This window comes from Drosophila pseudoobscura, chromosome 4, assembly GCF_009870125.1.
Source record: "Drosophila pseudoobscura strain MV-25-SWS-2005 chromosome 4, UCI_Dpse_MV25, whole genome shotgun sequence".
NCBI classification, from domain to species: Eukaryota; Metazoa; Arthropoda; class Insecta; order Diptera; family Drosophilidae; genus Drosophila; species Drosophila pseudoobscura.
Genome location: NC_046681.1, coordinates 6,778,010 through 6,793,569, shown reverse-complemented (window position 1 = coordinate 6,793,569; position 15,560 = coordinate 6,778,010). Strand labels below are relative to the sequence as shown.

Below are 15,560 nucleotides of genomic sequence, written 5' to 3'. Positions count from 1 at the left end.
ATACATCTGGGCGCTGTGGCATTCGGCACTCGGTACTCGGCATTTGGCAAACGATTTCATGCCGCATCGCTTGGGCAAACAAAATCAAATCTGTGACTAGGAAATTGCTTTTGCCTGCTTCCGACTGTGCCTGTGACTTTGGCTCCCACTACGGCTACGACTACGGACCCCACACCCCGTGCCGCTCCCCATTCACGCGTAGCTGCCTCTCAAAGGGAGCCGTCCGCCCTTCGAAATATTTGTTAAATGCAACTATTTAGGGAATGTATTCAATTTGAAAGGCTCCCCTGTGTAAACAGGCAGCAAAACGATTAAAATTTAACTACATCAAATATTTGGAGTTGGCTTTGATGGGCTGGCAGTATGTTTAATAATAATATTAAATGCATAATTCATTTTGCAGCTCCAACGTAATAAGAGTTCATTAAATTTAATGCACTTGCCCGACTGTCTTTGGGCCAATATTACACCAGGAGCCGTTCCAGAAGGACGTCAGGCAGGGGGAGCAGAGACCTGGGCTGGGAGCTGGGAGGGGGGTAGAAGTCACTTTATTGCAAAGTTCTAGCGAAAATTAATTCATTAGCATTTTATTACTCCGGCACAGTGACGACAGCAGCTGATGATGGAGAAGATTCCCCCATAGGTACATTGATTGCCAAGACCCCACGCTGTGGGGTGGTCTTTGCTGCTTTGATGTGTAATTAAATCAATAATCACTTTGGAGTCTGCGCCGGCTTCGGGGAGTTTATTAGTTGATTGAACCAGCAGGTGACACAGGTGGAGCAGGTGGAGAGACAATGCTCAAGATGGCGGTGGGGAGTGGCAGGTAAAGCAATCCGCTTTGCTGGGAGGGGCGACTCGGCTGTAAGTGGAGTTCAAGAAACAATTTCGAGGGGAATAAATCGCAAAGGATGCAACGTGAAACTAAATTTCTACGCTGCTTAAAGTTTTCCTTAAAATCCATTAATATAAGGACATACATATATGTTATGTAGAAAGATAGAAACCCCTGCACACTAGCACTGGGCCCTCTTTTACCGGATAATGGTATACAGAATAAAGGGTTTTTTTTTTTAATTTCTAGTTTCTGAAAAAAGTTTCCTTTGCTTATTCACATAACTTAAGAATTTGTTGGGCAACTTTGCAATTCTGGGCATGGTTGCCTTACGATTGCCTTACGACTATAATGTTGATGAGATCTGATAAAGAGGTCTGCTATGCGTAAAGCAGGCAGTGTGAGTAAAAGAAATACATACTATCCATAAGTCGAACCACTATTATCCAAGAAAACATTAGACTTATGGATACTTCGACCTAAAGAGGTTGGATGTAACGCTGTAGCCCCCAGAAGATTAAAGTTACAGACGTTCGAGTTATGGAAGTTAAACTGTGTTAATTTAGGAGGTACATCTATGTAGCTACCAGCTACCAGGAACGTCAGCAACTAGTTCCCAATTAAATACCAGAAACTTGAGTAAGCCTGTAGACAACTAGGATGTAACTGGCAAAGGCATGTGTCCTCCTATGCGACTTACAGAATGCGATGTGCAACATATGTATGGAGCATTTTTATGTAGTGACCCTGCACTTGGAAACAAAATATATTAAAATACCATAAAATGGTATTCCTAAACCCATTTACCCTCACCCCTCCCTCCCTGCCGTCGTCGCAACATTCCTTTTAATGCCCAATTAACGCATTTGCCACTTAAGATTCAGCGAAGCAGGATATTTGTATACCTTTAAAGGCAAAGGGCAAAAACAGAACACAGAACACAGGAAAAATGGGACCATGAACGTGCCACAAAGCAGAGGAAGCGGCAGAAGGGTCCGGGTGCAGGTTGCGTCCCGGTGCGACGGCTTCTCCTGTGCCGCATCCACCGCAGAGATGGCGAGACGTTTGTGGAAATGAGAATGCGCGGCATTTGTCGCTTGGCTGCAGTTGCAAGCGGAAAGTGGCCGGGGCAGGCAGGCAGGGCGGAGGAGTGGGGGGCGGGGAGTCTGTTGCAGAAACAGGAGCTGCACTTCATTAAAAAAATAAGCAGAACGGTGCAGCGGAGCGAAAGGCGGATTGGATTGGAGGGGAGGGGAGAGGAGAGGAGAAGCAAGTTGGTCGTTAGGAAACTCCTGACTTACAATTACAAACACAAATACAAGTACAGACACAAATACAGGCGGGCACGGACATGCACAAGCCTGCTTCAAAATGAGTGATGTAATGTGCCTAACAAGAATCTCTCTCCCTCTCAGCAGTCTCTCATTCCCTCCTTCTAGCGCTCTCTCTTATTGTTGCTTGTTGACATAACGAATGCCTTAACATTTTTCGAGTTGCCTTTGCCTCACCGCTTCCCCCGCTCCCGCTCCCGCCCCCGCCCCCGCCCCCGCCCCCTGCAACAGCACCCACAAAGGCTGTGTGTGCTGTGTATGTGTGCACTTCCGCTCCACTTACACATAACTCGCCTCTGCCGGCATCGACGCCCACGCCCACGTCCACGTCAGGGATGGGTACGATAGGTATTCGACAAGCCGATTATTCTGATAACTGGATTATTTCCATAGCATATATGTAAGTTCAGTCAAATAGTAACCTTAAAAAATGATTCACTTTCGGATCTCCTAACTAGGGATCTCCCTCTGAGAGATCATGGGTCCCATGCCCGACTTTCTATATTCAAATCACAAATCTCACGAATCCCATCTGCCATCCCTGCCATCTCTGGCTGCTCTGCTGACGGCGACGCGGTTTGTCGAGTTAATGACTTTGGCAGTCGAGAGGAGCAGCAGTGGATGATGGCTCAGGGCTCAGGGCCCAGGACTCCTGGATGATGGCTGATGGTTGAGCCTGTCAACTGCTCTGAGGCGTGCAAAAATCATTTTTCTCGCACATTTTTATAAATCACCCTGTCCCTCCGTCCCTGTAGCTGCTGCCTCCCTGCTGCCAAACAATCATCAACATTTATTTATATTTTTCATTTTTCACATTTTTCGGAACGCCAGCGAAAATTGCCTATAATTTCAACCGAGTCGAGTGTGTAGGGAGTGGCAGACGTGCTGATCCCTCAAGGTGTCGCTTAGCCGGAAGGGGAAGGAAAGCGGAAAATTCCGACTGCTGCCTGCAGTTGACAGTTAATTATTTGTATAAATCGCTGCAGATGTTGCGGCCACTGAAGGGTTAAGTGAAGCTCAGACACATTGAATCGGAAAACATTTGAATGTCATATGTGCGGGAAATGTACAGACCTGAATCATTTCTATGATAGATAAACGATACTGTTTACTGTTGAAACGAAGAGGGTTTATTGCATGGCCATAAAGAATATTTCCCGGGATTGGTCGTTAAAAGCGGGTTGCTTTCAATAGAGTTTTATGATCTCAACTACTGTTCTGATGAGTCGAAATCGGAATACATTGTGCACATGTATCTAAATAAAATATATCTATCGATTCCTGTGGATTCATGCAGGACTCTCTCTTTCATTACCTCTAGATAAATCAACAACCTATATGCTTGATTATACAGATTCCAGACCAAGCCGAAGATCCTATCTTCCTTGATTGCTCTTTTGTAATTGAAATTGATTTCTCTGCTCTCCGTTATTCTCACGGGATGGAAGGGATATGCTGGGTACTCTCATTTAAATTTCGAATTTAGCATGAAAATAAATTCTTATTTAAAGGTAATATTTCACGGCTCTGCCCCGCTCACCCAACTCGTATCGCATTACAGGATAAGGAGCCGGGTCCTGGTGTGGGCTACTTAGCCTCTTGTTCCTGTTGCTCTTTGTTCTGCTCGTGACTGGCCCCTCACGAGCATCCTTGCGCCTGCCCTCATGCCTATCGGGATGCTGCTGCTTATCAGGACCGTGCAAGTCGAAAACAATAAATATTTTATGGCCCCTTTTTGGCAAGCGCATAAATCTTGTTCTGGAAATTGATCCGAGCAACGAGTGCCGGGCGTCGAGTACGTGTTCAGAGGGTTAGCAACGAGGTGAAGATACACAGATACAATGCCTCGAGAACAGATACATTTGCCACATTGACACACTGAGCACTTACGGCTCAGACTCGCATATTTGCGAAATTTCTTCTTGTCTTTTCGTTGGGGGAGTTCCTTCACCCTCCCGAATCCCAGGGGTCTCAAACGCCCGCATCTTATGCGAATTTCACATTGATTTCCATGCCCCTTCCTTCCTGTGGAGCGTGGAGTGTTCAGTAGGTCGCTCTTTCATAGCCTTCAAGTGGTCGATTTTCCGGTATTTTGCTGCGACTCTTCTTCTCGTTAAAGTACTGGATATTAAAGTTAAGACAGAAACCTGTTGCTACAAATTCGGATGCTTGTGAGATGCTATAAATACCACAATAAAGACACATCTGAGTCGGTTAGGGCTCTAGGGCATAGAGTTCGAGTCCTTAAGTCTCTTTTTTCTCTCATTCTGGTTTTGTACAGATCTAAAGATCGGGTATCGGATAGTCGGATTTTCGCACATGTCAAGATTTTTTAATTTATTAGCTACTTATGTAATCGGTAAATATGACTTTTGATTTACGTTTAAGATATCTCGAATGAATATACATTTTTGACCAGCTTACCCATTCCCACAACATAACTCACTTTTGGCATCTATTACACCAGTTCGCCCCCCTTCTCTCTCGCCCTCCAACTTTGGGAACTATTAAAAGTTTGAATATAACTTTTGGAGGCAATATGCCACTCTTTGTGTCAGTCGATTGTTTGCGGCCTGCGGTATCGGCTCCCAACGGGCACCCGGAGGGCTTTTGAAAGGCTGAAAATGTCATGGAATCGAGTGGTTAGCTTGGCAATTCGGATATTTGCGTTCGATTGCATTGGATGTCCCCAAAAACCAACCGCAGTGTAAATAATGTGAAAAGCTATTCCAAACGTCATCGGATTGTCCAGAAGGGAGTTTGATTGACTCTCGGCAACATCTCTGCGTGGCAACATGTTGCCAGGCCCGAAAACGAGTTTCAAGCTGATACTGAAACGCTTTTCATATGATAATAACGAATCGGCTGACATTGCAGAGGTCGAGGGGAGGGGAATAAAATGCATAAATTTATATATTTATATATATTTATGCTCAACGACTCATTTAATGAACTGCACATTGTTTGTGCTATTTTGCATATGGATCTATAGCAGTAGCTGCCGGGACTGTAAACCGACAGATGTACATATATACAAATTGTATGCATATAAACATATACATATGTATGTACATGTGTTTGCTCGTTAAATGCAGAATCAGCTACACTTAATAATTGAATAACACTCGTTTCGGGCTCGGGCTAGGGCCCGCTCTCGGGCTTAGCTCCACTCAACTCCCCCTGCTGTGCGGTGCGATAAGCGTACTCCCCCTCCCAGTCACGCTGTGATTTCGCTCCTCTTTATCTCTGGCTCATCCATTATTGGATTATTGTTTACCGTCAGCAAATAAAATATTTCTAAAATTAATTTCGTGTGTCCGAACTCGAGTCTCGTCTCTCTCTCTCTCGGCTATCGAGCTCCTATCAAAGTGCGATAAATTGTTTATATGTACATATCTGGTAATGACAGGCAGTAATGCCTACTCCGCTTGCAGTCTGGCGTAGTTAATTGAACTTTGATCGGGAAATAGTAAATAGGTAATCTCTTATTTTGTGGACAATAAATGAGTAATTTGATGAGTGTTTCATACACGTACTTGCACGATGGCGGGAGGTTCCGCTTCAATGGGCAAATGAACAAAGTGGAAAATATTCGAGTCTTCGAATAGAATCTACAACTAGGGATGGAAATTTTGAATACAATATAAACAAGTTGAAGAGAACGTCTAAGAAGAAAATTGGGCAACAATTTTGACCATTAATACGATACTTTACTCACATCGGCGCGAGCGAGTGAGCCGGGGGTTGGCGCTCAAGCGAAGCAATTGCGAATCAATTTTAGAAAATATTGGGTGTATTTTAATGGAATTGGGCCTACTGTTCGGGCAAAAGTTGCACTTTGTTCGGATCCATCGCTAATCTATTTAATGTGATTCACGTTTCTTTGTTTCAATTTTGAATGTGGAAGTATTCATAATACTTAACACTAATAGGTACCTATAACCATATAAATAGAAATTTACTACGGATATGCCATTCAAGTATAGTTTTGTATTCTTCAGCTCAATTTCAGTCTGTCATAAATAATTTGCTCAAAGCTTTGAAATCTAATTGATAGTTTTGGACGCGGACTTTGTTTTCTTCTAGTAAATCTACTCACTAGTAAAACATTTAACCTTCTTCATAGTTTTCTAATCAGCTGGAAATGGGGTATTTTCAGATAATGATTATTAGGTCAAGTGCTGGGTGGGCAGCACCAAGGCCCATTACATATGGACTTATATATACCCTACAATACACATCATGATAGGCATGATCAATTATAAAATGGTGCCTGTAATAAATATAATTAAAAATTTGTTTCCAGCCAGCAACAAATTGCTATACACCGTAGCATGGGTAGTCGGGAGAGTGGGATGGAGCAGAAATATTATGAAATCAATTGGCTTGGCAACATGTTGACTAGTTTGTTTATTGGTCGGGGCATTGTAGCCAAGGTAGACCCCCATCGAATACAAAAAAACATCTTCAGTTGTTGTTGAGGGACGGATTGGCGTCTCGTGCGTAAGCGGAGTCAAAGTCAAGATCGATTCAAGCCGGACTCTTTGGCGCGGCTTATCAGCAAGTGATGAAAGCGGCCAACCGGGGTTATCGCCGTGCCTGACCAATATTTCTGTTTTGGTGATTCAAAATTAATTGAAAGTATTGTACACCAACAAGTGCTAGTACATGCCCGGACCCTGCTGCACACAGACATACAATAGAGTCGAATTTCTCTCTCGCAGAAAGTTTCTTTGTCGGTTGCAAATTGAAACTGCCGTCAGTCGACACTTGTGACTCGAGCCGAACGCAGCTAACAGACCCCAGAGATCCTAACCCCCCAACGAGAGGGAGAACACAACCTATATAGTATATAGAGTATATACAGAGACAGATACAGAGATGTCATTATCATCGTCGGCGAGTCTGCTCATCGGCGCCCTATGCCTGTGCCTGGTCCAGCCGGAGATCAGCGCCGGTCTGGCAATGGTGCTGGGCAATGTCACCCTCTTCAACGTCCAATTCAAGTCCCCCAGCTGGCTGGGGCGCTCCATAGTCGCGGACAGTAACCTGCGGATAGAGAGCGATGTGGATCCCAATATATTGGAAGATTCGCACTTGGACACGGTAAGCCATGACCAAACCCCAACCCAAACCCAAACAAATGTTGAACAGAAGCTAAATAATCTTTTGAGCAGTTCGATTTGCGCCTGTTTTTTGTTTGGTTTAATCATCATTGTATTTTCGTCGAAGGTGTTTATTATAAACCGGCATTACCTGGTGTTATGACCGCATAGATTTGAGTATTGTAAAATGTTCAAGTCGAAAGTACGCAACGCAACAAAATTGATTTTTTTTATTTTGACTTACTTTAATAGTCGAAAGGTGAGGTCATATTTTATTACATGACAAAGAGTAAGATTCTTCCGACTTGGAGCGCCGACCTGCAAATGCATTTCAAATGGAGTCAGTCTGCGATGTTTTATCATCATTAGATATTTTAAAAATCATCATATGAACCTTTGCCATTTTTCAGATTCATCTGCTACAAAAATATGGCTACCCTGCCGAGAATCATACCGTGGAGACGGACGATGGCTACATACTCGGTCTTCACAGGATCGCCCGTCCTGGAGGAATGCCCGTGCTCCTTGTGCATGGCCTGCTAGACAGTTCGGCCACTTGGGTGATGATGGGACCCAACAAAGGATTGGGTAAGTGGCAAGAGTTTTCTCCATCGAACAACCCGTTCTGATTGAGCCTTTCTCCCCCGAACCCCCACAGGATACTTGCTCTACGAGCAGGGCTACGATGTTTGGATGGCCAACGTACGCGGCAACACATACTCCAGGAACCACGTCAAGTACAGTACGCGCCATGCCAAGTTCTGGGACTTTACGTTCCACGAGATGGGCAAGCACGACATACCGAGCACAATCGACTTTGTGCTCAACAACACGGGGTTCAGTCAGCTGCACTACATTGGCCACTCCCAGGGCTCCGTAGTGTTCTGGATCATGGCCAGTGAGAGACCCGAGTACATGGAGAAGATCTTCTTTATGCAGGCCCTGGCGCCAGTGGCCTTCCTGAAGCATTGCCGGAGTCCTGTCGTCAATTTCTTGGCCGAATGGCATTTATCGGTGAGCGTAAGTTACCCCGTTCCTATTCCTATTCCTAATCCTACGATTTCCATCGAAAAAGATCTAGTTTTTGCTTGGGAAAATGTTTTTAGATCATTATTACAAACAAGATTAGCATAAAGAATCTTTTTCACACATCTTTCCAGGCTTAAACATTTCTTTTCTTCCCATCCACATCTCTCTTCAACATTCTTCTTCAGTAAACTCACTTTTCGACTTTTTCTTTCAGGTGGTCCTTAAGCTAATCGGCGTCCATGAGTTTCTGCCCAAGAACGAGTTTATCAGCATGTTCAATCGGATCATTTGCGACGAGACAACCATCACCAAGGAGATCTGCTCGAACGTGATCTTTCTGACCACTGGCTTCGATAAGCTGCAACTAAACGAGACGATGCTCCCGGTGATTGTGGGCCACTCTCCGGCCGGGGCTTCTACCAAGCAAATGCAACACTTTGGCCAGTTGAAAAGGTCCGGGGCCTTCAGACAGTTTGACTATGGATGGCTGAGGAACCATTGGCGCTACGGCACCTTGGATCCCCCCTCATACAAGCTGGAGAATGTCCGGGCCAAGGTGGCGCTATACTACGGAAAGAACGACTGGCTGGCGCCTCCCGAGGATGTGGAAATGCTGGATAAGAGGCTTCCAAATGTCGTGACAAAGTACCTGGTCGACGATCCGGAGTTCAACCACCTGGACTTCATATGGGCCATCAATGGGAAGGAATTACTCTGGGATCGCATGCTGGAGAACATGCGAAATCAGGAGAACTCCGTTATATGAAGGGGGAACGATGGAGCCTAGTATAAGCTATCTATATATTATTTTAGTTTAAGAACTTACAGTATAAAGCGGGTCAGAGGTGTCAGCGATAGTTAGGTATTTATTTGGATTTAGTTTACTTTACTGTTGAATACTTACAAACAGACATACATACATACATGCATACAAATATGTATTAATATACGAAGATCAAGAATCAACAAAAATAATATTAAATAAATTTAAAACACTTTTTAATTGCAGAGTGTTAATTCTGAACAATTGTTTACTATATATTTTTACTATATAAAGCTGCACCTACAGTTACCATTGTGTCAAGACAATTTCGATGTCGTAGCCTTTTTTGAAACCCCCCCTAACGAATATATTTGTTTTTTGATGGATCTGGATGTGTGTAATACCCAGACGAAAGCATTTCCAACACCATAAAGTATATATATTCTTGATCAGCATCAAAAGACGAGCACCGAGGGATAATCGCCTAGTTCTCTGAGACTGTATGAGCTAGAGAAATCAAATTTGGTATCCTACTATATATTATTATCATAGCCAGAAGGAACGAATGAATTTGCAGTGGCTACGCAAAGCTTTCCACGCGCTTACTCATTCTCATTCTCGGTCTCTCTCTCTCTTTTTTTCTCTCTATCATACACTCTTCGTCGTGCAGTGTGCGTGATCTGCCGGAGGTGAGCGAGACATCAGCACACGAGCAGACTGAGTATCGGGTATAGAAGTAGAGCCACGGCCCTTGCCACGGCTCACAAAGTTTTTTCTGCTGTGGTGCGATTTCGCTTTGGATATTCCTCCGTGTGCCAGTGACAGTTCAAAGGACCTTTGGATGATATCGATTTTGCTGCTTCGGGAATTCCTTGTTTCGCGACTTTATTTTAAAACTTTGTTTTAGGCAGGTGCTGTTTAATAGGAATTTGTATTTTCGCTTAAGAAAACCGAGGAACAGTTAATTGCTCCCAATTGTTAATTGGGAGGGTTGCCTTACTTCAAGTGACCTAGAAACTGCCATGCAACACTTTTCTGAGAAAAAGGTATGTCAATCTGAGAATTCTCATTGAAAATGGATCACCCTCCAGAGCAACAGGGTAATAACTTAATTTCCTTGTTAGTGGCAGATTCAATTGCAAATCCTATCAATTTTGATTAGTGTCAGATTTTTTCAATTATGTGTGATTTGCTAGTTGGTTTGGGTTTTCCAGCTTTCACGTCAATTTCGCCCGACCTTATCCGACTGTTAACTTGTTCTACTGCCACTTGCAGCTACCATTGGGCGCCAATAAAAACTCGTTTAATACATTATAAACAATGAGAGTTTACAATATTATGCATATTAATTGCCCTGATTCTCGTGAGTAGTCGGCAATGCGAGCGGGTCAAGGAGGGGAGCGACTTAATAAGCCTCGCCAGCTGAAATTAGCCATCAAATAAGGCATCCGACTGGATGCCAGTGCTCAGTGGCAGTCGATCGCGCAGCGGGAATAGTTCTGATTCGAAAAACATTACGACTCGTTTTAAAGGAATACACCGGACATGTGAACAGGATGTAGCAAGGGATATTGAAGACCCGCAAATAAATATAATGAATAAAGTACAATTTACATTAAACTTTCACATAAACCGAAATATTTTAAAAGTAATATATTCAAATAGCAATAAATAATTCAAGTGGAACAAATTCGTTCTCAAATTCAAGTTCGAGTGCAATTTGAACATCTGTTTACATGCATCTGCTTTAATAGAAATAGATCTTGATTGGCCAATTAATTATGGTCTAGCAAACAGTCTAGCATTCGGGCTGTCTCTCTAGCATTGACAGTGCATGTGGAAAATTGCATTAACTGAAGGTTGGAGATACCATAGAAGCATCGGGGAAACAGGGCAACGAATAAAATGACTAGAAGAAAGAATCTAATGCTATTGTTCGGGTCTGTGATCTGGCTTTGCTTGCACCTAGATACTGTGACTTCGGATATTATCAAATACGATAGATCTATTATAGAGGATGCTAATTTGCCGGCGGTAAGAAAGGAGACATCATCACTAATGCTGACTAATGATGATTCCTCTCCAGCCAGATCTGATCAGGAAGTATGGCTATAAGGCGGAGGTCCACAAAATAACGACCAAGGATGGCTTTGTGCTCACAGCTCATCGCATACCGAAGCCGGGGGCGCAGCCCGTGCTGATGGTCCATGGCCTGGAGGACAGTTCCGTTGGGTACCTCGTTCTGGGACCCAAGAAATCGCTGGCCTACAGGCTAAGTAATCTCGGCTACGACATTTGGCTGCTCAACACGCGGGGCAATCGCTACTCGAGGAAGCACAAGCGCTACCAGCGGCAAATGCCCCAGTTTTGGGACTTCTCCTTCCACGAGGTCGGCCTGTACGACCTGCCGGCCGCGATAGACTATGTTCTGGCCATGACCAAGGGGTTCCAGCAGCTCCACTACATTGGCCACTCGCAGGGGACCACGTCCTTCATGGTAATGGGCAGTGAGCGACCCGGCTACATGAAGAAGATCAAACTGATGCAGGCTCTGGCGCCGGTGGTATTCTGTGATTACATTGAGTCGCCCTTTGTCCTGTTGGCTTCGAAGTACATCCGACCTCTGACTGTACGAGTACAAGCTATCTACATTTACTAGTTTTCATATCCATCCTTTATTTTTCAGTTCTACGCCAGAACCCTGGGAATATACGATTTTCCGCCGGAGGGCGAAGTGTGGCAGAGACTGTTCTATCAGATCTGTAGCTTCGCCTTCAGGAACACCTGCAGCTACTTCCTTTTGCAGTTGATGGGCGTCGATGCCCAGCAATTGAATGCCACCCTCGTGCCGCTATTTGTGCGACACGTCGCTGGCTCCTCGTTCAAGTCCCTGGGACACTACACCCAGCTGGTGCGCAGCGGTGGCTTCTACAAGTACGACTACTTCAGCGCTGCGGAGAACCGTCGCCGCCACGGCTCCGACACCCCGCCAGAGTACAACCTGGCCAATGTCGACTGCAAGGTGGCCCTGTACTACAGCAAGAACGATCTCCTTACCGCGGTCCGCGATGTGGAGCGACTGCGCGACCTCCTGCCCAATGTGGTCCACGACGAGCTGATTCCCTACGAGAAGTTCAATCACGTCGATTTCATTTGGGGGAATGACGTCAACAGCATGCTCTACGATGGAATGGTGGAGGTTATGAGGAGGTCCGACGCCGGAGAGTTGTAGGGCGGAGGAGGATAGGGAACTTGAGGCTTACCTTTTGAAAAGTACCTTAAAATCAGAGTAGTTAAAATAATGCACTTAGTAGCAATAAATCATCCCACCGCCCCACCATACTTGATATTCGAAGGCTCTATGATGCGACCCTTGGGTCCCAGGCTACAGGCCCGCTCATCAGCCCGGGCCTAGAACCAGGTCTATGCTTGAAAGACCACAAAAAAGTTCATCGAAGAGTAGCGAATAATATTGTATTATCTCTATTGAAAGGAATAATATACTGTCTTCGATCGGTCCTTGTACAGGACTAAGTGTTAATTAGTTTTAAAATGTTCCTTAATTATACTGAACCAACCCAATCCATGACTTCTCATTACCGAAGACAAGTTTCTGTTAACTTTAGTTGCCACATTCATCAAGACAGTCAATTCGATTGAAATTCGTAATAATCAATGCTTGAATGCCACAAGAATTAAATACTTTGACTAATTCCACATTTGCTTGGCCATAACTTCCTGAGCAGCTGCTTGATGACAGCCAAACGTTGAAACAGTGTGTTTTAAGTGCAATTAAATTGCAGAACGACAGAACGACACTTAAAGAGGCTTCCAGACACTGCAATTCTAAGGAAATTGTAAGGAAATTCGGTTACTCTAACATATGCCCAGCATTATTGTAATGTAGCATGCTCCAAGAACGCATTGAAACATGAAATCAGATTAAATATTTAAATCGGACAAGTGCCTTGTGGCCTGCCAAAAAACAGGAGCTGCCTCGTATACAGATAATATGCACATATATATGCACATATGTACATAAATACAGCTCTATGGAGCTGTGGAAAATTTATTGCAAGTACATTTTATTCAAGTCTCCTCTCCATTGCATCTGACAGCCGCGGGCGGGTGGGGAGAAGTGTGTGAACTCCAACTGTGTGGAGTTGCCAAAAAACAGAAATTGCCACTGACATCGGCACATGTTGGTACGTGCATGTCTGCCCCATTTTTTGGGTGTGCCCGGCCAGCCAGCCGCAAGGAAATAAAAGTGTCATTCCATAGATGCAAACTTAATTGTTTGCAGTCTGAGCCGGAGACCAGTACACAGCAGAACAAACAAACAAATGCATTCAACTTGTGGCACACAGGCCGAATCTGCCACATCCGAGATACACACACACCAATATAACATATACTCGTAGTTGTGTGTTGCATTGGGTATCTAAAAACAGTTTAAAGCGAGTGTCAAGGTGGCCATCATAGGCACTCGTAGGTGTGGCAGCGTGGCAGTTCCTCACTCTTTACTTCAATGCCTAGATTGCTGTTATATTTTGTGCAGTTTTCGGGATCAAATGTCTCTTTCAACATCTTGATCCCGTTCAGTGCTTAGACCTGACACACTTCAATGGCATCCCAAGCTCCCAGAGTCTCTGCGGGGCTTTAAGGACTCTGGCCAAAGCCCACGATTTGCTTAAGCCTCTGCCATCTCTGGAGGCAAAAATCATTTTACAAAATTGTGAGAGCTGCAACGTCGCCACCTCATATATTGTTCTCCTGGCTCGGTTGCATGTCCTTGTTCCTTGTTCCATGTTCCGCTTGTGGTCGTCTCAATGTTGCCGTCTCCTGCTGCTCGCTCCGGCGTGTCAAAGCTCCTGGTGTTGTGTTTACGCCCTGCCCCGCCCCCGAGGCCCCAGGCTCGGGTATCCCCGGGAATCATTCAGACGCCAGGCGGTGGAGAGTATCAATCATGTCACTTGACCAAGCGGAAATCGAGTTCTCAGAGAAATGCAAATGAAACCTTCGCTCATAAAGATTCGACCCGGTGGCAGAGAACAAGGACTCGGACTCCTGGCACCAAATTAAACTTCTACTCAATTCGGTTTTGGGAATTCGTTCAAATGCTGTGGTCACCATTGTTTTAATGCATTTACATGTTCGCCCTGAACTCTGATTAGGAGTGCTCCTCAGATTGGAGTGTCCTTTGTCCGGCGGAGGCGCCGGGGCAGAGTCCTTCCCGCAAACAAAAGCCGTAACCAGAAAACCAATCGAAGTCATTTGAAGATTTGCGCCCAGATTTGCATTTGAATGGGCAAATGGGTAAAGTTTGTGTTCGGTTTCCTTTTTTCCAGCTTTCCAGTTTTCCAGTTAGGCTTAAGTTGAGGGCCGGAATTCTTCACACGCCCGCCGCATTGTTATGCAATTGTTTGGGGAACAAACAAAAACTACAGCCACAACAACAGCAAAACTACTGGCTTGTCAGCTGTGAATGCGAGTGCGATAAAGGTTTCCCTTGCTATGGGCGCGCCCGGGCGGTGGGGGGCAGAGTGCTTATCCGTAAAGTGCTGCCTACTTTCGGGTGGTTGGTAGGTAATCGAATCGAATCGAATCGAATGGAGATTGGGACATGCACAAACTTGTTTCGGCTAAATGGAGAGAAAAATAAGTTGAATGTTTATTAATTAACCTTAAACTAATTGATATTGGAAGTTGTGTCCAGTTTGGCCATCATGTGTTCGTATTTGAAATGAGATGTGTGTTCAACAGTTTTTATGCACATTTTCAGTAAACAAAGCGGTGCAAATAATTAGTTATTCATAATCAAAGCTTTAGCGTGGGCATATGTATATTGTGTGAGAATTATTAAAACATTTAATCAGAGCATTAGTCAATAGCACTGTGCAACACGTTTTTGGGTACCAGCTTACAAATTACTTGGCGACGGAGAACAGCAGCTGCAGCGGAGCAATATTAACAGCATAACGAGATCAATAGCAGATAAGCAGCGCGGCAGAAAGGGAGAGCAACAGAAGACATGCATATGCTTGCATATGTTATTACAGCAAGCTCTCTCCCAAAAGCTGGCTCTCAGCTTAGCTAAGCTTATATATGTACGTCATAGCCTCGCTTGCATCTGATCTGAGCTTTCGACTGCTGCTGCAGCTGATATGCTGCTGATATATGTACATATGTAAGCAGTGCAGCTCTGACCACGATCAAAAAAACATTTATATATATTCCTTAATTAAACCAATTTGCGTACTTGTTTCTCCTCTACAGAGACAAAAGGTGAATGCGTAAAGCTTCTACAAAGGTACTAAAACTTTCGGCACTCGACGCTAGCTTTCCTGTCTAGTTTTATTTAGATTTATTGATCTGAAAACAAATTTTATTTTTGCCAAAAATATTCTAATTTTGTTGTGCAGTACATATAATAATTATACCCGATACTCAAAATGAGTATTGGGGTATATTAGATTTGTGGTAAAAGTGGATGTGTG

The 15,560-nt window shown here is 44.3% G+C and overlaps 2 protein-coding genes across 4 annotated transcripts; both read left to right on the top strand.

The window, feature by feature from the left end:
* The first annotated feature begins 6,628 nt into the window (after nucleotides 1-6,628).
* On the top strand, nucleotides 6,629-9,219 carry LOC4816673 (lipase 3-like). 2 transcript variants are annotated; one of them, XM_015181181.2, is made up of 4 exons: nucleotides 6,629-7,272; nucleotides 7,682-7,859; nucleotides 7,930-8,285; nucleotides 8,515-9,219. In XM_015181181.2, the coding sequence occupies exons 1-4, from the start codon at nucleotides 7,048-7,050 to the stop codon at nucleotides 9,064-9,066; spliced, it is 1,311 nt and encodes a 436-aa protein (XP_015036667.2). In that variant the 5' UTR covers nucleotides 6,629-7,047; the 3' UTR covers nucleotides 9,067-9,219. The 2 variants fall into 2 exon arrangements, with proteins under 2 accessions (XP_015036667.2, XP_001356046.3); XM_001356010.4 differs by having other exon boundaries at nucleotides 6,632-7,272; nucleotides 7,930-8,291.
* Nucleotides 9,220-10,521: 1,302 nt separating this feature from the next.
* LOC4816436 (lipase 1) lies at nucleotides 10,522-12,641 on the top strand. Of its 2 annotated transcripts, none has more exons than XM_001356011.3 (3): nucleotides 10,522-11,097; nucleotides 11,150-11,692; nucleotides 11,750-12,641. In XM_001356011.3, exons 1-3 carry the CDS (start codon nucleotides 10,969-10,971, stop codon nucleotides 12,293-12,295), a joined length of 1,218 nt encoding a protein of 405 aa, XP_001356047.2. In that variant the 5' UTR covers nucleotides 10,522-10,968; the 3' UTR covers nucleotides 12,296-12,641. The 2 variants fall into 2 exon arrangements, with proteins under 2 accessions (XP_001356047.2, XP_015036668.2); XM_015181182.2 differs by having other exon boundaries at nucleotides 10,956-11,097; nucleotides 11,154-11,692.
* Nucleotides 12,642-15,560: the final 2,919 nt, after the last annotated feature.

Excerpts from the sequence above, each read along its gene's own strand:
- LOC4816673 (XM_001356010.4), top strand. The coding sequence starts at position 7,048 with ATGTCATTATCATCGTCGGCGAGTCTGCTCATCGGCGCCCTATGCCTG. Across the intron at positions 7,860-7,929 it reads GGGACCCAACAAAGGATTGG|GATACTTGCTCTACGAGCAG; the intron begins GTAAGTGGCAAG and ends GAACCCCCACAG. Across the intron at positions 8,292-8,514 it reads AATGGCATTTATCGGTGAGC|GTGGTCCTTAAGCTAATCGG; the intron begins GTAAGTTACCCC and ends TTTTTCTTTCAG.
- LOC4816436 (XM_001356011.3), top strand. The coding sequence starts at position 10,969 with ATGACTAGAAGAAAGAATCTAATGCTATTGTTCGGGTCTGTGATCTGG. Across the intron at positions 11,098-11,149 it reads AGGATGCTAATTTGCCGGCG|CCAGATCTGATCAGGAAGTA; the intron begins GTAAGAAAGGAG and ends ATTCCTCTCCAG. Across the intron at positions 11,693-11,749 it reads AGTACATCCGACCTCTGACT|TTCTACGCCAGAACCCTGGG; the intron begins GTACGAGTACAA and ends TTTATTTTTCAG.